At 40.9% G+C, this 22,460-nt stretch overlaps 1 protein-coding gene across 3 annotated transcripts in view; it reads left to right on the top strand.

The window, feature by feature from the left end:
* Positions 1-17,757, top strand: part of CD28 (CD28 molecule) — an 81,541-nt gene extending 63,784 nt beyond the window's left edge. For 2 of the 3 annotated variants that reach the window (XM_086344621.1, XM_086344615.1), the window contains exons 2-4: positions 10,343-10,696; positions 10,948-11,072; positions 17,123-17,757. In XM_086344621.1, the coding sequence (XP_086200747.1) occupies positions 10,372-10,696; positions 10,948-11,072; positions 17,123-17,251 (579 nt within the window). In that variant the 5' untranslated portion in view covers positions 10,343-10,371 and the 3' untranslated portion in view covers positions 17,252-17,757. Of the gene's footprint in view, positions 1-2,848; positions 2,942-10,342; positions 10,697-10,947; positions 11,073-17,122 lie in introns of all 3 variants that reach the window. The other variant, XM_086344629.1, reaches the window with a different exon arrangement.
* Positions 17,758-22,460: the final 4,703 nt, after the last annotated feature.

The raw sequence follows: 22,460 nt of genomic DNA, 5'->3' as shown, positions 1-22,460 counted from the left end.
TGTTACAGGCTTAAGGGTGGGATGGGGAGGGAGATGGGAAGGTTTGGGAGGGAGGGAACATGGCTGCTATAGCTGACAAGAATCCTATAGCTGATTCTTGTTGATGTATGACAGAAAACCAGAAAATTCTGTAAAGCAATTATCCTTCAATTAAGAAAAAAAAGAACACTAGAAGTCATGAGGCATGAGCCAAGTCCCCAGGGTCACATACTTGTCCGGAAACCTTGGGGAAGAATTAGACCTTCTGGACCTGTTTCCTCATCTATGAAATGGGTGTAAAGATGACTGTCCTGTATTTCACAGGTTAATGTGGAGCTCATATGAGATAAAATAGGAGAAAGCACTTTGTAGTTGTATGAATATAGACCCTAGGTACTAATTTGTCAATATGTTTCTCACATTGCATTTTAGGCTTCACTTTATTTTGAAATCAAAGCATTAACTGAACAGTGGGGAGTGTCCTTTTAGGGTCAGGGTTCCTTCCCTGGTGTTTGGAACCACACCTTAGAGATGGTTATCCACTCTACCTGTTCAGAGCATTGTTTATTTTTATAGTAATTGGCCCATTTACAATAGGCCAAAAGGGAAAGTTTTGTTTTGTTTGTTTTTGGTAACCAAGCTCCCTTCCTCTCTTTCTCATGGAAGCACAAGCAACTTTCAATTTTCCAGAAGTCAGCTATATCACAAAATTCACAGATTATCTGTGGGAAATCTTTCAATTCTCACTGCCTTGCTCATAAGCAGCAGATAAGTACCTTCTCACCTCCCATCTTAACTCTTCATGTTGCCTGTTGTCAAGGAGGAGTTGTGAGGGAAAGAGGTTTGAGGTTACTGCTTCCTGTCTCCACACCTTTAGCTGGGTTAGCTGCTAGGAAAGGCTTTGAAAAGCAAAGCACTAAATTCATCATCAAAACAACTTGCCAATTCAATTAGAGACATGTCAGTCAAGCCAATCTTTTGAGATCAGAAGCCAATACAACTGATGGATTGACAATGTCTCTCTTTTAATCTAGTAGGTTTGACCTAGGTAGACCTTATCTAACTACTCACAAGATGGAAGACCAACTATTTCCAGGGAAAAGGGTGGGTCTGCTAAGAAAAAATTAACCTGAGAAGGATGTTTTCCACTCCTAGCACTAACTGGAAAGCAAAGAGGAATCAAACAGAACTTAGTGTGGGGAAGCTAAATATTTCTCTGGTTTCTTCTTCTGAGTCTAGATAGGTCCTTGAATTTTATAATATGTCCTAAATTATTTGAAGTACTGTGGAATCCCTAAAACTCAGAGAATCAAAATGTGTATCAAATCCAAATGTCATTTGGGGTTCTGGTTTTTGGTTGCTTTGATGGATCCATGTTATTACTTTAGTATCACAGAGTAAGGCGTGTGCATTTTTTACACATGCTCCATTTTAAGAAAAAAGTAAGAGGAATCAGAATTATTGTGTCTATGGGAAGTCATAGTGATGACATATATTCAGTATTACTTAGAACAACTGATTATCTTTTTCTAGCACCAAAAGTAATCTCCTTCCTTTAGTGTTTCTCTAAAGCAGATGTAGATTTTGAAGTCCTATGAACTGGTTTCTCACTTAGGCTTCTCTGAATGATGGACATGAATAAACCAAGGTGGGACCAAGTACTGTAAGACTATACATATTGAAAAACAAGAGGTTCTGTTGGCCAGAATCAATTCAACCTGAACCTTAAACTGGGAGGCTGTTGTCCACACTAGCACATATTAAATGAACTACTTCAAGCATAGCTGCTAATTTTAAAAAGATATGTGCTGATATGGAAGAGAGAGGAAAGTAAACCTTGACAGATAAATTGGATAGCTCTTTTCCCTCAAATGGCCATTTAACCATTTTTTGAGCTTTTTCTCAACAAAATATTGGTAGAAAGGGTCATGCAAGAAGGCACTTTTCCATCCCTTGCTCAATTGCTGGATAAGCCATTAGCCAGGAGAATACTGATGGTAACAGCCAGCCTAAATACTAGGATCTTGGGTTGCTCTTCCTTAAGTAGTACTGGAGGAGAGTGGGCTCAGGAGAAATCTGATTGATCAGTAATAACACCGCTGAGGTCTGAATTGGAGGTTTCATGATGAACAGAAAGAAAATATATCTTTCAGTTCTCTCACTGTATTATGCTTTGTGAAGGAAAGCAGAGGATGACCACTGCTTCTCCCTTCTGAAAAAAGAGCAAATACTGACTAAGCTCCATGGAGTTGACGTGGGCCTGGGAAGCTTTGAGGTAATTTGCTTTTTCTTTGCAACGATCCCCTAGGCTGGAAGAATGTCTTCCTCACAGCCCACATGTCCAAAGGTCCCCTCAGTTTCTGAGTTGTCTATTCTGGTCATGTAATGAATGAAGACATAGGCAAAAGGAAAACAGGGTTACTTACTGGTTGGTCTGTGTGGTCTGAGGACAGCATTTTTAACTCCCTCACTCACCACATCTAAACCCATGCTGAGTTCTGCCAATTTTAGCCTGTAAGTGTTTCTTGAGTTCATCCACTTCTTTGTAACCATAGTTCAGACCCTTATCATCTCTTGCCTGCTGCTGCTGCTGCTAAGTCGCTTCAGTCGTGTCCGACTCTGTGTGACTCCATAGATGGCAGCCCACGAGGCTCCCCCGTCCCTGGGATTCTCCAGGCAAGAACACTGAAGTGGGTTGCCATTTCCTTCTCCAATGCAGGAAAGTGATCCTAGACTACTGCAATTGCATCCTAACTGGTCTCCATATATTCACTCTTGTTCTCTTAAATTTACCTTCCACATTTACGCTACAGGGATCTATATAAAATGAAAACTTGTATGTATGACTCTTCTGCTTAAACTCCTTCAGCAGGTCCTCATCATCTGCAGGAGAGAGCCCAAGCTTTGAACTGTGCTCACTTTGCCAACCTTGTCTTTAACAACTCAGGTGCAGCAAATGGGGGTAGGTGCAATTCCCAACACCTGCCTTACTCTGTATTTTTCTCTTTGTCTTTATCTTTCCCACAGTCCCCTACCTCCTCCCTAAAACAAAGACTCAGCTAGGAAACTTTTACTTAATAAAAATGTGCTGAATCAACATATGCATAATCCTTAGAAGACTCAGGTCAGCAGTCACCTCGTCCAGAAATCTTTAGCTGGCTCCCTCGTTGCCCCCACTAATGCAGATCACTGTGCCACTGTTTTTAGAGTAGCTGTCTGTTCATAGCGAATGGACTTGTGGACACAGTAGGGGAAAGAGGGGGTGGGATGAATTGAAAGTAGTATTGACATATACACTCTACCATGTGTAAAATACAGCAGCTAGTGGGAAGCTGCTGTACAGGACAGGGAGCTCAGCTTTGTACTCTGTGACAACCTAGAGGAGTGGGATGGAAGGTGGAGTGAGAAGGAGGCGCTAGAGGAAGGAGATATATGTATACTTAGAGCTGATTCACATTGTTGAACGGCAGAAACCAACACAACATTGTAAAGCAACTATCCTCCAGTTAAAAAAAAAAAAAAGGAGCTGTCTGTTTATGTATCTTTTGTTCCCCACCAGATTCTGAGCTGTCCAAGGACAGAAGCTGAGCCCTGCTCCCCTTTGGGAAATTGGTTTCTCTCTCCCAGTGCATCTTGGAAGGGTGTCACACCTGGGTTATCAAGATGCACTAAGCAACTCCTGGAGTGTAGATGCTTGAGCTTCTCTTCCTGCTTCCCTCTCCATGTCACTGTGGGTGCTGGAGGAGGAAGCCAAACTGACCAATGACCCAGGATTTCTCTTTAGCCTTACTCAGTTTTCTTGCCCATGCGCCCGCCTCTGCACCCTCCTTTTAAAAAAAATCTCTGCAAAGAAATTATATTCTCATGTTTTTTTCTTACATCAGCTTTCAAAGGAATATCAGGAAGAATTTGAATGCTCATTAGAACAAAATTCAAGTAATTAGTCATGGAACCACACTTTCTGGGGTCCTCAATAGGCAGAAATACAGATACCTAACCTGAAAAGGAGTGGCAATGCTAGCATTTCTTGCTGGGGTTGATTCTTCTAGTCAGAACCAACCCAGTGATTCTTTCTAAGTAAGCAAAGAAAAAGGCCATGGAAAATAAAACAAAAGATGAGTTGGATTTCCCAATCAAGACAAGCTGAACTTTTGGAGTCTTAACATGTTAACTTCTCAGTGCTTTTAGAGAGTATTTGTTAGGGTGAATAATAAATGAAGTTAAAGTTGCTATTGAGACACAGATTTTGAATAAGGACTTAATGAGATGCTAGGCAGAGTTAGCTGCTAAGAATGGTACAGTCCTATCACCGTCTTTCACTTGTCAATTATTTAATGAGACTCCCTTATTCAGACAGTATTGTACAAAAAAGTGTAACCTCTTGTCCTTGCTCAAAGGAGACTTGGAAACTAGGGGTGTAGAGAAAATACATGCAGATCAAAAGCTAAACAACTGGAAGCCTCTGAAACCAGAGATATTCAAAATGTAGAAAAGAGAGTAATAGTTTGGAGACCTAAGAAGGGAGAGACACTGTAGGCCAAGGAGTCACTGAGCAAAGTACACAGAGAGTCCTGGGAAGACACACTACTCACAGTGTGTCCTGGGGAGGTACCTTAGATGATCTGGCTAACCTGGAGGGTTTTGGTTTGAGGAAATGAGGTTGGAAAAGCTTGTGGAAGCCCATGAATTGGGGGTAAGAAATGAGTTTCAACTGTTAAGCTACTGGTTCTTCAACTTGACTGCACATTAGAATCTCCTGAGAAATTTAAAATATACTGATGTCTGGGTCCTATACCCAAAGATTCTGATTTAATTGGCCCAAGAATCAAGAGTTTCTTAAGCGCCCAGGTGACTAATGTGCTGTCAGCTTGAGAACTCTGTTAGGCTATAGCGGTTTTCAATCCTGACTGAATATTAGAATCACCTGGGGGAATTATTAAACTAATACCAAAGGCGACACAGAATCAGGAGAAAATATTTGCAAATCACATATCTTGATAAAGGAACGTGCATCAAAAACGTAAAAAACTCCGACAACTCAATACTAACAAGATAATGCAGGTAAATGGGCAAATGATCTGAATAGACGTTTCACTAAAAAGGATATACAGATGGCTAACAAGTACATGAAAATATGCTCAGCATCATTAGTCATCAGGGAAATGCAAATCAAACCATAAAGAAATACCACTTCACAACTCTAAGATGGCTATAATAAAAAAAGATGGACAGCAACAAGTGTTGGCAAGCATGTGGAGAAATTGGAACCCTTATACGGTGCTGGTGGGAATGTAAAATGGTGCAGTTGTTTTAGAAAACATTTTGGCAGTTCCTTAACAAGTTAAATATAGAGTTTCCATAATGACCATCAGTTCCACTCCTGGCATACACCCAAGAGAATTGTTAAGGTTCATCCACACAGAAACTTGTGCATGTTCACAGCAGCCTTATATAAGATAGCCAATTAGTGGGAACAACTGATCAATGAAAAAACAAAATGTGGTATATCCATACAGTGGGATATCATTTGGCCACGAAAAGGAATGAAATTCTGATACATGGTACAACAGAGATCAACCTTGAAAACATGCTATGTGAAAGAAGCTAGACATAAAAGAACACAGACCGTATGATCCCATTTATATGAAATTCCAGAATACATAAACCATAGAGATAGAAAATAGATTACTGATTGCCAAGGGCTGGAAAAAAGAAGGAATGCGGAGGGGCGGCTAATGGGTATGAGATTTTTGGGGGGAGTAATGAAGTATTTTGGAATCAGTGATGATCCATTCACAACTTTGTGACTGTAATAAGTCATTGAATTGTATACTTAAAAGGGTGAACTTTTAAAAAAGGTGAGTTTTATGGTATATGAACTATATCTTGAACATGAAAGTCGCTCAGTCATGCCCAACTCTTTTCAACCCCATAGACTGTTCAATTCAGTTCAGTTGCTCAGTCGTCTCCGACTCTTTGCGACCCCATGAATTGCAGCACCCAAGGCCTCCCTGTCCAATACCAACTCCTGGAGTTCACCCAAACTCATGTCCATCGAGTCGGTGATGCCACCTGGCCATCTCATCCTCTGTCTCCCCTTCTCCTCCTGCCCCCAATCCCTCCCAGCATCAGAGTCTTTTGCAATGAGTCAACTCTTCGCATGAGGTGGCTAAAGTATTGGAGTTTCAGCTTTAGCATCATTTCTTCCAATGAACACCCAAGACTGATCTCCTTTGGGATGGACTGGTTGGATCTCCTTGCAGTCCAAGGGACTCTCAAGAGTCTTCTCCAACACCACAGTTCGAAAGCATCAATTCTTCGGTGCTCAGCTTTCTTCACAGTCCAACTCTCACATCCATACATGACCACTGGAAAAACCATAGCCTTGACTAGACGGACCTTTGTTGGCAAAGTAATGTCTCTGCTTTTGAATATGCTATCTAGGTTGATCATAACTTTCCTTCCAAGGAGTAAGCATCTTTTAATTTCATGGCTGCAATCACCATCTGTAGTGATTTTGGAGCCCAGAAAAATAAAGTCTGACACTGTTTCCACTGTTTCCCCATCTATTTCCCATGAAGTGATGGGACCAGATGCCATGATCTTCGTTTTCTGAATGTTGAGCTTTAAGCCAACGTTTTCACTCTCCTCTTTCACTTTCATCAAGAGGCTTTTTAGTTCCTCTTCACTTTCTGCCATAAGGGTGGTGTCATCTGCATATCTGAGGTTATTGATATTTCTCCTGGCAATCTTGATTCCAGCTTGTGCTTTTTCCAGCCCAGCATTTCTCATGATGTACTCTGCATATAAGTTAAATAAGCAGAGTGACAATATACAGCCTTGACATACTCCTTTTCCTATTTGGAACCAGTTTATTGTTCCATGTCCAGTTCTAACTGTTGCTTCTAGACCTGTATATAGGTTTCTCAAGAAGCAGGTCCATAGACTGCAGTCCATGGAATTCTAAAGGCCAGAATACTGGAGTGGGTAGCCTTTCCCTTCTCTAGGGTATCTTCCCAACCCAGGGATCAAACCCATGTCTCCTGCATTGCAGGCAGATTCTTTACCAGCTGAGCCACAAGGGAATTCTAAGAATACTGGAGTGGGTAGCCTATTCCTTCTCCAGTGGATCTTCCTGACCCAGGAATTGAACCAGGGTCTCCTGAATTGCAGGTGGATTCTTTACCAACTGAGCTATCAGGGAAGCTGAATTATATCTAAATAAGTTATAAAAAAAAAAACATGAAAAGAATCAATCCATCCCCCACCAGCATTAGCCAATTAAATTAGAATTTCTGGGAATGGGAGTCAGGCACGTGTTTTTCTTCTTTTGTGACAAATTTTATTTTTTTGTTTATTTGGCTGTGTTGGGTCTTAGTTGGGCAGGTGAGATCTTCCATGCATCATGGAAGATCTTTCCTTGCAGCGCAGGGACTCTTTAGTGGTGGCGTGTAGGCTTCGGGGCACTTGGGTTCAGTTGTTCCTCAGCATGTGGGATCTTAGTTCCCCAACCAGGGATCAAACCAGAGTCCCCTGCATTGCAAGGCAGATTCTCAACCACTTCTCCCTGGGAAGTCCCCAGGGACAGGTTCTAGGTGTACAACTAGGACTGAGAACGATGTAGTGGCACAGTGGTAAAGAATCCATCTGCCAATGCAGGAGATGCAGGTTCAATCCCTGGGTTGGGAAGACCTCTGGGAGTAGGAAATGGCAGCCTACTTCATTATTCTTGCCTGGAAAATTTCATGGACAGAGGAGCCTGGTAGGCTATATAGTCCATGGGGGTCACAAAAAGTCGGCCATGACTGAGCGTGCAGGCATGTGCAGGAGATGAAAATCTATTAGTGATCTATGCAGCTTTGTTTTCCCCAAAGCAGAAACAAAATACTCGAGTTCAGTTCAGTTCAGTTCATTTTAGTCGCTCAGTCGTGTCCAACTCTTTGCCACCCCATGAATTGCAGCACCCAAGGCCTCCCTGTCCAACACCAACTCCTGGAGTTCACCCAAACTCATGTCCATCAAGTCAGTGATGCCATCCAGCCATCTCATCCTCTGTCGTCCCCTTCTCCTCCTGTTCCCAATCCCTCCCAGCATCAGAGTCTTTTGCAATGAGTCAGCTCTTCGCATGAGGTGGCTAAAGTATTGGAGTTTCAGCTTTAGCATCAGTCCTTCCAATGAACACCCAGGACTGATCTCCTTTGGGATGGACTGGTTGGATCTCCTTGCAGTCCAAGGCAATCTCAAGAGTCCTCTCCAACACCACAGTTCAAAAGCATCAATTCTTCGATGCTCAGCTTTCTTCACAGTCCAACTCTCACATCCATACATGACCACTGGAAAAACCATAGCCTTGACTAGACGGACCTTTGTTGGCAAAGTAATGTCTCTGCTTTTGAATATGCTATCTAGGTTGGTCATAACTTTCATGGATTCAAATCCAGTTTCAACTGTAAATTTCATTTTAAGAGATTATTTTATTGACCCTTCAGTATGGATATGTGGGTGTATTGCTTCAAATAACCCTTTTCAAAAAATGCAAATAGGTAGACAATTGTTAGTACACCTCAAAGCAATAGGAAAAAAAATGTATTTTGTGTTGAATTTTAAATCAAAGACACCAAGTGATTTATGACTTTAGATAATTTTGGAAAGTCTTGGTTGCAAAGTTGACTCTCAGTGCTTCAGTGGCCTCTTTTTCAAGTGATTGTAATTTACTTGGGATTTAGTTTTCACTTTGCTCACCATCTGCTCAGTGATACCAGGTAGATCATCCAATGTTTCTAGGCCTCATATAGTCACTACTAAAAAAGGGAATATAATGTCATGTGCTAGGGAATGGGGATATAGTGGGGAAAAAAACAAGCTAGAATAGATATGCTTTCTTTCCTTAAGCAGATTTCAGGTTCTTTGCTTAAAAGAGACAGAACTAGGCGGTCTCCAAATTCTTTGATCATTTACTGAGGATAACATAAAGGTAGAAGACAGACTAGAGAAATAACTCTTGTGGGCCTCTTGGGCCTCTTCCATCTTCTGTGATTTAAAGAAATAAATATGCAAGTGTCTTGGAAGGTTGCCTTCAGAATTTGCTATAGAGGATAAATTCGTTGGGTGACATTTTTGTTACCTCCTTATCCTATTCTTGGAATGGACAATAAAATAAAAATGTTTCAAAACACTTACATTCCTTCATAAAAGGATGAATCATAGCTTAAAATATCAATACAAATCTACTTGTTTATCTATATCAGGTGTTAAAAGCCACTTTCAAGTAAACCACTTGATTAGTAAATTAATACAATTAAGCATGATTAACATGTTAGAAATCTCAGCATAGATTCAAAAATTCCAAATGCATAGCTGTGGTGTTCAATACCAACAGAAGGCCACTTTCTGCCTTCCAAGTGCCTTCCAACATACTCCACTGTTCCATTCAAAGGAGAATGAAAATAATATCAAAATGTAAACATTCAGTGTAATTATCTCCCAAAGAGCTCCTGTGTCTTTGTCTGCCAAGAGAAAGTCTTTGTTGGAGATCTGTTTGTTAATTAACGTATCTTGATTTCAGGAAAAAAAAAAAGTTCTTATATTCTTTTTTCTGTGTGTGTTCCATTACTTTAATTACTTACAAATTAGAAAGTTAGCATGGTTTGTTAGAGTCAGAGCTAGTCTTTAAGTCCCAATTCTACTACAAAGTAGCCCTGGTTTTCAGTTTCATCTTATGATACATGTCCTCCTTCCTTATGGACCTGAAGGAAGAAAAAAATGAGACGTTAGATTGAAAAGTGCTTCAAAATCTAAGAAATCACACAAAGATACTATTATTAATTATTAATACTGGTTATATATGTTACCTATATTAACTTTTGAGTAACCTTAACACCCCATTTCTCACCCATTTTTCACTTAGAGAAAGTTAATAAACCTAGAATTTTTATTTTGCTCAGCAGTCACCATGTATTAAAAAATTGAGGCTAAAGAGAGGAAGCAACTTATGAAACAAGCTGTTGTTGTTTATTCGCTAAGTCATGTCTGATTCTTTTTCAACCGTGTGGACTGTAGCCTGCCTATGGGATTTCCCAGGCAAGAATAGTGGAGTGGATTGACATTTCTTTCTCCAGGGGATCTTCCCAACCCAGGGATCAAACCTGCATCTCCTGTGTTGGTAAGTGTATTCTTTACCACGGAGCCACCTGAGAAGCCCATGAAGCAAGCCAGTGACAAATAGAACTTAGGATGGAGTCCAAACTATCCGTGCTTTCTTCTCCCCTTCTGTCTCTCCTCCCATCCCCATCTCTCTCTCCCTCTTTATCTTTCTTAAGTCTTTATACTCTTTTTTTAAACAAATGATTTTCTGCCCCTCCAGAAAACAAGATTTTGGTGAAGCAGTCGCCCATGCTTGTGGTAAACGACAATGAGGTCAACCTCAGCTGCAAGTACACGTACAACCTCTTCTCAAAGGAGTTCCGGGCATCCCTTTATAAGGGAGCAGATAGCGCTGTGGAGGTCTGTGCTGTGAATGGAAACCACTCCCATCCACTTCAGTCAACAAATAAGGAATTCAACTGCACCGTGAAAGTAGGCAATGAAACGGTGACTTTCTACCTCCAGGATCTGTATGTCAACCAAACAGATATTTATTTCTGCAAACTTGAGGTTCTTTATCCTCCTCCTTACATAGACAATGAGAAGAGTAATGGGACCATTATCCATGTGAAAGGTAATGTACCACTTGGCCAATGTCTGCTCTCAAGTAACGGTTTTCAACTACAGTCTTGAAAACTAGGTCATGATGAGTGGTGGGGGTTGGCTAACTCCCAAAGAGGAAAACCAGAGAGGAGGTCTACACATGTTAAGCTAGTGATATTTTGCATATTTTGTTTCCTCTCACATTCTGCCCCGGGAAGAAGGAAGGAAATGTACTCAAATGCCATTCCCATATCATTTAATGTACTCTATTCTATTTTTCAGAGAAACATCTTTGTCCATCTCCCCGGTCTCCTGAGTCTTCTAAGCCATTTTGGGCCTTGGTGGTGGTAAACGGAGTCCTAGTTTTCTATAGCTTGCTAGTAACAGTGGCTCTTTCTAACTGCTGGGTAAGAGAAGCAACATTGCTTTCATGTAACTTTTCTATTGCATAAGCAATTGGACATATTCAAGAATTTTGCCTGTGTGGCTTATTTTCTGTTTAACATGTGATTATTTTCTTTTTCTCTGCTAGGTTTGAGTAGGTTACCCTGCTAGATTCTCTTTTAGACTATTCAGTTTTACCTGAAATAAAAATCTGATGTGAGTTTTATGTTCCAGAAGCCATTGATTAGGTGGCCAGGCAAGTAAGAAGCTAAACAGGCAAATTAGGGTGGGGGACAAATTAAGGTAGAAAGTTACTTTTCTTTGCCATTTTGCAATGTCATTATGACATATAAAATATGTATAAAAACATAAGTGACTTGGGAATCTAAGCAACTGAAGCCAATGAACAATTTTTGTTCATAGTCAAAAATCATGAGAAATTTGACTACTGAAATTACACATTCAAACCTAGCAAAGAAACTAGGTCTGTTTATCTGAGTCATATTTTTATCTCTTCTGAAGCAGTTAAATTTTGTGAGGCCACGTATGGTGCTGTCATTATGAAACTATAATGGGAGTTAGACTGTTCTGAGCTCTCACTGCTGAATTGGAGTTTACAAACTTTGCAATTGTTCATGCAATTAACTTACAGTGTTTTTCTCTACCCTCAATATTGAACTTTTGGCCTAGGTTTGAACACATATTGATAACCATATATACTGTGAATCAGGGACCTCCTTATTTTCTTTCCTTTTCTTACTCAGAAGCTTGCTGTTCTTGTGTACATGGGGTGGCACTATTCCATATTGTCTTTGAATTTTTTTTTCTAGAAGTCAGATGCATGCATGAATCATTTCCTCAACAAGAGATGTATGTTCCTCAAGGATAAAGACTATTTCTCTTGATATTCACCATCCATCTGGTAGTAAATACATTTAGTTTAGTGTTTCTAGAATACCTATGAATTGATAACCCCTAGAGAGGCCAAACTAAGGACTTAAATGAGTATGCCTGGAGCACCATACTCTTCTCGAAGGCACAGTCCATACATCTGATTTGTTCATGGACCAGTGATTTCTGGGAGTCATGTCACGTTGAAGCCACCCTGTTTACTATAGCCTTGGTGCTGGGCAGGCATGAGTAGAGGGGGAGGACAGTTGGGTTCACAGTCATGCCCAGGATGAATTCAGCCTGTAATCCTTTTAAACTCTTGTTGGTCTGTGGCCAAAGTTTGCCTCTCCCTTGTTTCCCGCATGCTTCTCCCATTTGGGGAGACTAAGGGGCAGATGGACATTTGTCAGGCAGCCTGTTGCCTAACCTGTACCTCCAGCAAGATCTGTAAGCACCAAAGTGGCTGCTTGTTCCTGGAAATCCTTTATACCAGATATTATCTTGAGAATTTGCCTGCCTTGCCTTCTGCAACTTGCCCAGCCCTGATGGGGGCCTTTTATGTAGTAAAATATTGCTCAGGTTCTTCCTCTGATGTTAGTTGAGTCCCTTCATCTTTGTGGATCTTGCTATCTTCATCCAAGATACCTTCCATCTTTGAACCTCTGTGGAGTTTGTCAGCAATATAATTTAGAAACTCAGTTCCTGTTTTTATCTTGATCCCCTTAAAATAACAACTTCTTAATTAAAATCCAGGTGCAGTGTCTTTGGGGGTACATTTTCAGGACAGGTACTCCCCTGTACCATGCTGACCTAGGTCAATGTACTTTCCTAGCTTTGTGAAAAGTAATTTTGGAAACTGTTTTAACTTTTTGAGGCCAGAAGGGTATTGCTCACCATTTAAAATGTATTGTCAATATGCAGTAGAGTATAACCAGGTTATATATTATATAACTAATTATATAACTATAATATATAAAAGTTATATATTATATAACTATAATATAATTATATATTATAATTATATTATATAACTAATATACTAAGTGGCTTGAATTACCCAAAGGGACAAAAGTGGCTTCTCATTTTTAATGTGTTTAAAAAGTAGATTTTCAACTTGGAAATATCATAATGCAATACATTTTTCTTTGGCAGCACTACTAATTCCTAGGGCTTCCCTGGTGGCTCAGATGATAAAGAATCTGCCTGCAATGTGGGAGATCTGGGTTTGATCTCTGGGTCAGGAGGATCCCCTGGAAAAGGGAATGGCTACCCAGTCCAGTATTCTTGCCTGGGAATTCCATGGACAGAGGAAACTGATGGGCTACAGTCCATGTGGTTACACAGAGTCGGACATGACTGAGTGCCTAACACTAACTCCTAGTGAGGTTCATCTTGCTTTGTCTTGAGCAAACTTATTCTGGTCTTGTTCTGTCTCATGAGCTCCCTGAAAATTGGGAAGTCTCGGTGCTTGGTATACCTTATCTTCTTCTGTGGCCTCTTGTGGTTAATGAGGTTACTCAATAAGAAGTAACTTTTATTTGCATCTCAAACATAGGTGTTTGTACTTTCTGACCAAAAGGGGATGAAATAAATATATCTGTATACTTTATTGAATAACACAGGATTTTTCCCTGGGCTTGTCTTTTCCCAATACTGTTACTGTTCAAGTAACCAGCACCTTACTGAGACAGGCAGGCGGATCATTAGGAGTCCCTAGAGTTTAGCCATTTCGGGGGCACTTTTCTAGGATCCTACTTTTGGCTGGTCTGCACTGTGCCTTGGTATAAGCTGCTGTTTTCCGGAACTTCCCGAGGACCTGTGATGTACTGCCTTAAGCAGTTCTAGGCTGAGTGGGTTTTTGGGAGCAGCTGCAAATGCTATCTCAGTTCTTGACCTGTTGCTGACATTTGAGTAAACAAAGAGCTCCCCTCTGCCAGGCAGCCACAGACCAGCACCTGTTACCCTCACTCAATCCTCCATTTGCTCCATGGAGCTGGTAAGCCCATTCTCCTTCTTAGTCTAAAGAAACATTTGAAAAACAGTTTTCTCCTCTATAAATCACACTGTGGGGAATGTGGAGAATGTGTGTACAGGTAGTATCTGTCTTTAAATCCAGTGGGTGTGCTTTTAAAAATCAATTATTAATAATGAATTAATTTGGCTGCAACGGCTCTTAGTTGCATCATGTAGGGTCTTACATTGCCGCACATGGATCTGTAGTTTGGGCTTCAGTACTTGCTGCACCTGGGCTTAGTTGCTCAGCAGTATGTGGGATCTTCAGTCCTTGACCAGGGATCAAACCTGTATCCCCTGAATTGCAAGGTGGATTCTTAACCACTGGGCCACCAGGGAAGTCCCTCCAGTGGGTTCTTGAAGACCATGTCTTTTAAATACATTGTCTTATGTTTACCTGTGTCTTTCTGCTGCTTCCAAGAAATGAATGTGTAAGGATTGGGTAGGAGGAAGAGAAAGGGAGGAGTGGTCCTGAAATCAAAATCACATGTCTGTGGCAGAGAGTGAATGGTGAAGTGTTGAGTGACTTAGTCACCCAGGCATGTAAAGTCAGTGCTCTGCACACATATACACATATGCTACATGCTCATGGACACTGTGGGTTCTGTTTACTGTTCCCAGCCATGCATGTGTCATTTCTATCCCACTGTTGTATTTACAGTTAGGGTGAAAATGACTAAATCTGCTATCTGATAACAGCAAGAGGGTAAGCATGGGAGTGGACTGCAGCAGATTTTTCATAATTTTGGTGCACTCCAGAGAACTTCAGAATCAAGACATCTTCATTATGGGGGTCCTTCTAATTGGCTATAGTTTAATTTGAGCGTCCAGAGGCAAAAACTGTCCTTAGAACTCTGGCAAGAGGAGTCCTCAAAGTTAGAGTAAGTAATAACTTACTAAGTAAGTACTATCCTGCCTCCCAGGATATCAGCAGCAGCCTTTCACATTTATTTCAGGGCAGTTCCTTGCCTCACTTCTTCCCTGCCATAACCCTGTACTCAAGAGGACTCTAGTCTTTTATTTATTGAAAGGATGTAGAACCAAGATGTTTCAAGGGCAACTTCCCTCACACACTTGGTTTCCATAGCTATCTCTCTGAATGAATCCCCCAGTTATGTCTGTATAATGCTGTCCTCTTCTTACTTCCAGCTAGATAATCCGTCCATCATCTCAAATCCCAAATAACCAAAACTGAATTGAGAGCCGCTCTTAAATCTACTTCACCTCTCTTCTTGCCTTATACCAGTGGATGGAACACTATCCTCCTGGTCACACAGGCTCTGATCATCAGTCATCTCTGAGTATGAGTGAGAAGAAGGACCCAAACAGTCTAACAGTACTCATTCTAACTTGATGATGTATTTGTATCCATTGCTTCCTTTTCATTCCTTTCTTTGTCATCATCAGACTTTTCAGATCAGGATTTCTTGGTCTTGGCACTACTGACATTTTGAGCTGGATAAGACTTTGTCGTCAGGAGCTGCCTTGTACAATGTAGGATGTTGAGCAGCATCCTTGGCCTTGACCCACTAGAGACCAGTAGCACTCGTCCTATTTGTGACAACCCAGAATGTCTTCAGATGTTGTCAGATGTCCCCTGGGACAGGGGATAAGGGAACTGGAGGTGTCAAGGATGAGGCTTAGGAGGTCTAGCTTGGGCAACTATATGTAGGATAGTGTCACTCATTGGGATGGGAAACACCAGTAGGGACCAGCCTTCATGCCTTTGACCATGTAGAGTTTAAAGCACCTTTGAGGTCTAATCCAGAGATATAAATTCAGGTGAATAGGTGATAACTGAAGCTGTGAATGTGCATGAAGTTGCCTAGGAGAGAGGATGAGTAGAGGAGAATGCCTAGGACTATGAGGAACTCTAACACTGAATGTCTAGTTAGGGAAGAATGAGTTTGCAAAGGAGGCAAGGAGGCAGTGGCCAGGGAGGTAGGATGAAACCTGGATGGTACCATCTCACAGAAGGCAAAACAGAAGCGTTTCAGAAAGGAGAGAGTAGTGGATCATCTAGAATGCAGCTGAGAGTTCAAAAGATGAGGCTGAAAACAAGTGTTTTGCCAACCTTCAGCACTTAACTCATGGCCCTTTGACAAAGAAGATGGGAAGGGCTCAGGTAGGAGTGCATGGAAATAAGGCCAGTCTTTCGCTTACTTATTCAGGTGTTCATGACATTTCTGTCAAACGTGTTTACTTTTGTATCAGGCCTATGCCAAGAAATAGACTTTTTTTTTTTTTTTTTCATTTTAGAGAACTCTGAATCCAGAAATCTGGATGGCTTTCTATTTTTAGAATTTTTATGGGTCTTTTATCAAACAAGTAAATTTTACCAGCACATTGATCCAGAAAAGATGTTCTTAACCCTCAGTCAAAACTTTGCTAAGGTTCATGGTGTATATAGCTCTTGTTCCAGGGTTAGTATCATGCCTATTTCCCTCAGCCCTGGTAGAACTTCATCCAGAGGGAGCTGAGTCTGAGGAACGGAGATGAATGATGCTGTTGTCTTTAACGGAGTGGGTTGCCATGCCCTCCTCCAGGGGATCTTCCAAACCCAGGGATTGAACCCAGGTCTCCCACATTGCAGGTGGATTCTTTACCATCTGGGCTACCAGGGAAACCCTAATGGAAATGTACATACACACAAAGGAACAGGAATGTAACAAGTTGCCTAGAATGTAACACTCAATTAATCTGGACTCCACTGCTATATATTTGTGACCATTCCAGACTCTGGCGGGCTGACGGTCCTCTGGTTAATTATGGGGAAAAATGGCTTCTTTAAGCAAATGGTGAATGTAAGAAGATTGCCATGGGGACACTTAACCTTTTCAAAGGAGGAAGGACCTTTAAGAATATTCACGTATCAACGGTTGATATGTTAATTAGACATGCTTTTGGAATTCATTCACATGGCTGCATTGAGAATACACAGGTGCCTTTCTCTAAAACACTTTCTTCGATTCAAAATTTTCAAGTTAATTTGGAAGAGTCCAAAGTAGTTGGGTTGGATTAACCATCCAAGTCCAAGGTGCTCAGTGAACTCATGGCTTCATTTGACTGGCCATGCTCTGAGTGGTTGTCCCCAAATCTTAGAACTCCTCCCCAGACACCTCTCTCTGTGTCCTGCCCCCTTCTCAATGACACTTCTTTTTTTTCACAGATGAAGAATAAGAGAAACAGGATGCTTCAGAGCGACTATATGAACATGACCCCCCGCAGGCCAGGGCCCACCCGGAGGCACTACCAGCCCTATGCGCCGGCACGGGACTTTGCGGCCTACCGCTCCTGACACGGACGCCTATCCAGATGCAAGCCGGCTGGCCCCTCTTCACCTGCTCAACACCACTGCTCTGGATAGGAAAGGCCTGCCTTGTCTTCAGCCAGCCACCTTGGCCTCCTGTTAGGCCACTGATGCCAAATTTTCTTGAATGACTAGACCGAAGAACGTCATTTTGAGACTTGGAGATGAAGCGAAGGAATACTAGTGCCACAGTCCACATTCAAACTCACTGTGTATTTATTGACTGGATTGAGAGGTTGGGGTGGAAAACCACAAGTGAGTGCATTCTGTTAAGCCTAGAAATCTGCCTCCAGTTCCACTCCTTTCTAACTCACCCACACGTTGTGGTCAAGCGAAGTGTGATGTCGAAAGACGTTTTCGATGGAGAAGAAGTTAGGGAATCACTCCCTTTGAAGAAATGGGGATTTAAGGTGGGGATAGGTTAGAAATGGGGAAGGAGTGGTGAGACGTAAACATTTTTAAAACCATTAAAACACTGTCTCTCACTCATGAAATGAGCCACTTAGTTCCTATTTAATACTGTTTTAGTTTGTAAAGATGTAGATATTCTTTTTGAATTCTGGTCCTATTTGGTCATTTTGACCAAGAGATTCTCTTTAGTCATGGGAGGCAAACCAACTTGCTTTCTTTACTCCCTATGATGGGAACTCAATGTAGTCTTCACAATATGATTTTGAAAGAATAAAGTAGTCCTCCCACACCAAGGAAGAATGTGTCAGGAAATAAGGTCACTATAGGTCAAAAATTATTTGAATACGATGAAGGGCTATTTATTCAGCAGCTCATTTCAGTCCAATCATACAGGGGCCCCTTCTGTTTCATGTATTTTAGATCTGCACAGTTTGTTTCTTTATTGTCTGCATGGAAATCTAAAGTGGGATGCAGAGGGCGCATCCGGAGGGAGAAGTAAAGATGCTGTGAAAGAGGGATGTTAGCATCCATTAGAACAGGAGGATGAGTCCTGAGAAACTTCTGAAGGAGGCAGAACAGAAGGGAATGACACAGTTCTTGCCATGTGCTGAGGGGATGGCCAACATTTGGTGGGAGTTTTCCAGAAACAGCAGGCAGAAGGAGCCATGATGAGAGCTCCTTTCTGGGATTTTTGGGCTTCAGGGCTCAGAGCTCCAGAAATCTGTGGTTCGGCTGCCTGTTTACCCTGGAGACCCTTCAACATGGAAAAATATTTGATGCTTTTGAGATAGCATCAAAGTTCTCAAGACACTCTGCAAGGCCAGACTCTGGACACACTATGGATATTTTTCTGGTTCCAGTTTGAGTCAACTGGAGTATGTCTGGGGACCTTGAAGAACAGCTTTACTGTTTCCATTATAATTTGTTCAGTGCTTTGATTCATTCAGATGTTGGAGAAGTCTAGGTTTTAGAGGCAGGTAGACCTGGTTCATGGAGAAGGCAGTGGCAACCCACTCCAGTACTCTTGCCTGGAAAATCCCATGGACGGAGGAGCCTGGTAGGCTGCAGTCCATGGGGTCGCACAGAGTCGGACATGACTGAATTGACTTAGCAGCAGCAGCAGACCTGGTTCAAGTTCTATTGCTAGTTGGCCTCAGGAGAGTCTCTGCCTTTCTAAAACTCTGATTCTCCAACTATAAAATGAAGATAACGATCAAAAAAGTTTATTTCTATACTATCCTTTCCATGAGGGCATGTCCCCAAGTTTGTCTTTTTTTCCCTGCTTGTCGCTGACAAGTAGTACCATGCCTGACATATGTTAGCTATTATTATTGTTGTGTAGATAACCTATGTATAAAAATTAAACTGGGCAATGACCTGAGAAAGAAAAGACTGTTATAACACAAATTTAAACCCACTACCCAGGGATGAGGTGCTACAAAATTTGAGAGCCTCTAAACTCCCTCACATTCCCTGTTTCAAAATACTTTAGCTTGTAATAAAAATGTACAGCGTTCTGCCTCCCACTTTTATGTATATAAAGAGGTCTCCTCTAACTTTTTTTGGTAACATGTGGAAGAATAGAAATCTTATAATTCCAGATAGAGGATATTGTACTTCAGTTGATTTTAAAATGGGTTTCCCTCCCATAAGTTTAATTATTTCAAAGAAGGTCAAACCTAGCAGTACTTGGGTGAGGAAGAACTGTTGAATTTACATGACACATGTGACACATTGCCAGGCTCTTGGCATACAGAGTTCCTTAATCCAAGTGATCAGATTGAATTAGAAAAGGATAGAGCTAGAGAATTTTTAGAAAGGGTAATGACAAAAAATAATTTAAAAAGTGGAAAGATTTGCTCTTTGGTAATAAATGGTTTTATTTTCTGATGGGAAAAATAGGTCTACTGAAGATGAATCATACTTTAGATTTCTCTTACTCACTCTGAACAGAACCAAAGTAGAAATGTTAACAGGGAAGTCCGTTTTCACTATTACTATAAACCAAGAAATGGTTTAAAAACAGTGGTTGGAGCAAGGCTTTTACAGTTTCAGATATGGCAGTTGTGAAGAAAACAATGCCATTTGCTTCTATTTTTATAAGAGTCTTATAATTAACAGTGTTTCTGTAATTTTTGATTGTGAGCTCACTTATTTGGGGATGAACATGCCAATTTAAAGAGACTTAGTGTACATGATGTTCTGTGTTCAGTGATAAAATTACTGAACTACCATGTACCTGTTTTTAAATTTGTGCTTTAACTGTGTAGAGCAGGTATGCTTTACTTTTGGTGATGAATCTGGAGAAAATCTGTTATTTAAAAAAAGTATGGGATAAACCCTTCTAGTAAATCTCCAGTTTAGTCTTTAAAAAATTCCAGACTTTTAAATATTAGTTTTACTTCAAAGGGAAGTACACTTTTGGATTGTTTGCATGGCTTTAGTCACAGCTTCTCATCAGAGCTTATGTTTATGTCTCTGAGATGTCAGGCTGGGCTTACCTGTGCATTCTGTGTGATGTAAACGCTGAATCCGAAAGATCAAACTTCAGCCTTGATTCCATCTGTTCCTCAGGTTAACTAACTGAGCCACTAGTTCTCACGGTTAATTCAATGGGGATGTTGGTGGTTAAATGGATATCAGATCCCTCATCTCAGCCTTCTGTACTGTTATAGAGGAACCATAGCAGGCCTGGGGACTGACTCCACAGTGCTAACTTTAACTACATGCTGGAGGTTGAGATGGTGGCAAGAATGCACCTGGAACCAAGGGCATCACTGCTGTAGACTTGTTACTATACAGGGCTTGGTATCTGCAAGGCCACTTGAGGCTCAGGAAATCTCTTTCTTATAAGTATACTTTCTGATGCACTCCTCCTCAAATATCACAGACATGTTCCAACCTCAGGGCCTTTACACATACCGTTTCCTCTGTCTGAAACGTCTTCCCCAGATATCTACCTGGCTTCCTCCTTCCTTTTCTTCAGGTTCCTGCTCAAGAGTCACTTTCTACCATTGTGAAATCCCTCCAAGAAACACCTGATTTTCTTGCTTGTTTTTTTTCCATAGCATTTCACAATTTCTTACACATGATTTTTAAACTTATTTGTTTACTGCCTATTTCCCCAAACTAGATCTAAGAGGGATGGTGCTTTGTCTGTTGTCACATCTCCAGTGCCCAGAACAGAGTCTGGTGTTTAACAAATATTGATTGACTGAATGAATGAATGTCACCAGCTTTTATGAATTAATGGCCAGTCTAAAGAAAGTAATCAGACTCTGAGAAGAGAGCCAGTTCTGTTTTCTACTTTCCTATTAGTAAGCTCAAAAATCTACTTTATTCATGAGACAGGAAGTAAAACATATACATAGCCAAACCTGGTGAAAGAAAACCTGATAGCCATAAGTTCATTTACATTTTAGAAATATTTGTGCAGTGAGAAAAACCAATACTGTTAGAGTCATCTTAAAAAGTCATGCTAAGTCAAGATTAAGTCAATTTCTCATTGAATTCTCCAAATTGCCTCTTAATGGAGAATTGACTGTTTTAAACATGCGTTTAGTATAAATCATCTGAAAATGTTGGCTTTGCTGTTAAAATCCTATCCTACTACAAAATCACTGCTCTTTCTTTTCCTTTTTTCTTGACCCACTGAATTCTATAAATGCTTTGCCTGGCTGTGATTCTAAAAGAACTCAAGGATGGGAATGCTGAGGATAGACAGTTTAAGCTTCTCCTGTCATACTCTTGTCTTAACTGAACAGGCCAATGGCATGCAATAGTTTAAAAGAAGAACAATAAACAAAACTGTGACATTTGGAGCAAGTTGAAAAATTCAAATAGGTATATTAATCACCACACACAGTGCTATCCTCTTGGGGGTAGGGAAAGGCCCTTGCACAAGAGACACAGCTATTACTTCATGTAATAGCTACCATTACTTGATTACAAATTGTGCTTTGAGTGTGGCCTGGAGTCACCTAGGTGTGCTATGACTTCATCTCTAAATAGACTATTTTCTTTGTGGAAATGGAGCTCATTAAACTTAAAGATAACCAAAATCTCCTACTCCAAGAAAGACTCAAGTTAGCTAGTAACTCATGAATTTGATTGCATAAACCAAATCAACCAGAAAAGGATAAGTTGGTAAAAAAAAAAAAATCAAGCATTAAATGAATAGCCTTAATAAATATTCCTTTACTGGGCTAATAAAACTAGTGTAATCTGGTTCTGTGAAAAGGTTTCAGCCCTTTGAAACTCAAGTGCAAAATGAAATAAATTGCAAACCTTTCATGACTTCACCTAACAGACCTCCCACCCTGTTCTAACTATGTAGCTAAGAGACCAGTGTGCCACAGCCCTGACTTCACTTTTTAAAATCCAGTCTGATAAGAGATTGATTCCTTTTAAAGCAGAACACTTTCTCCTCTCCTTGTCTGGAACAGAGATAATGGATGAGTGAGAAAAAAATCAAAGAAACTTCTGGATCAATCATAATAGGGGCCCTAACCCCTACCCTGGGCTTCCCTGGTGGCTTGACCACCAACCTAAGCAGTAGTAAATGGGATGGTTTGGGAGTTCCCAGAAACTAGTTGGTCATCTTATCTGTGTCTCTTTAGCTGAGGCACCAACTCTTAGCTTTTCAATAGTGGTGCTCAGAAGTTTAGCTCTTCTGGAATGAATCTCAGTGGGTGGTTCTCGGATTTGGCATCCCAAAGGAATGTGTGGCTTTCTCTTTGAAGATTCCCAGGCTCTCAGCACTTAGAGATCCAGGCCACTGTCCAGG

The sequence above is a fragment of the Bos grunniens genome, chromosome 2, assembly GCF_055505025.1.
Source record: "Bos grunniens cultivar Pamir isolate PY7600 chromosome 2, Bosgru_T2T1.0, whole genome shotgun sequence".
NCBI lineage: Eukaryota > Metazoa > Chordata > Mammalia > Artiodactyla > Bovidae > Bos > Bos grunniens.
The sequence above is the reverse complement of the archived record's forward strand: the minus strand, read 5'-3'. Positions and strand labels throughout refer to the sequence as shown.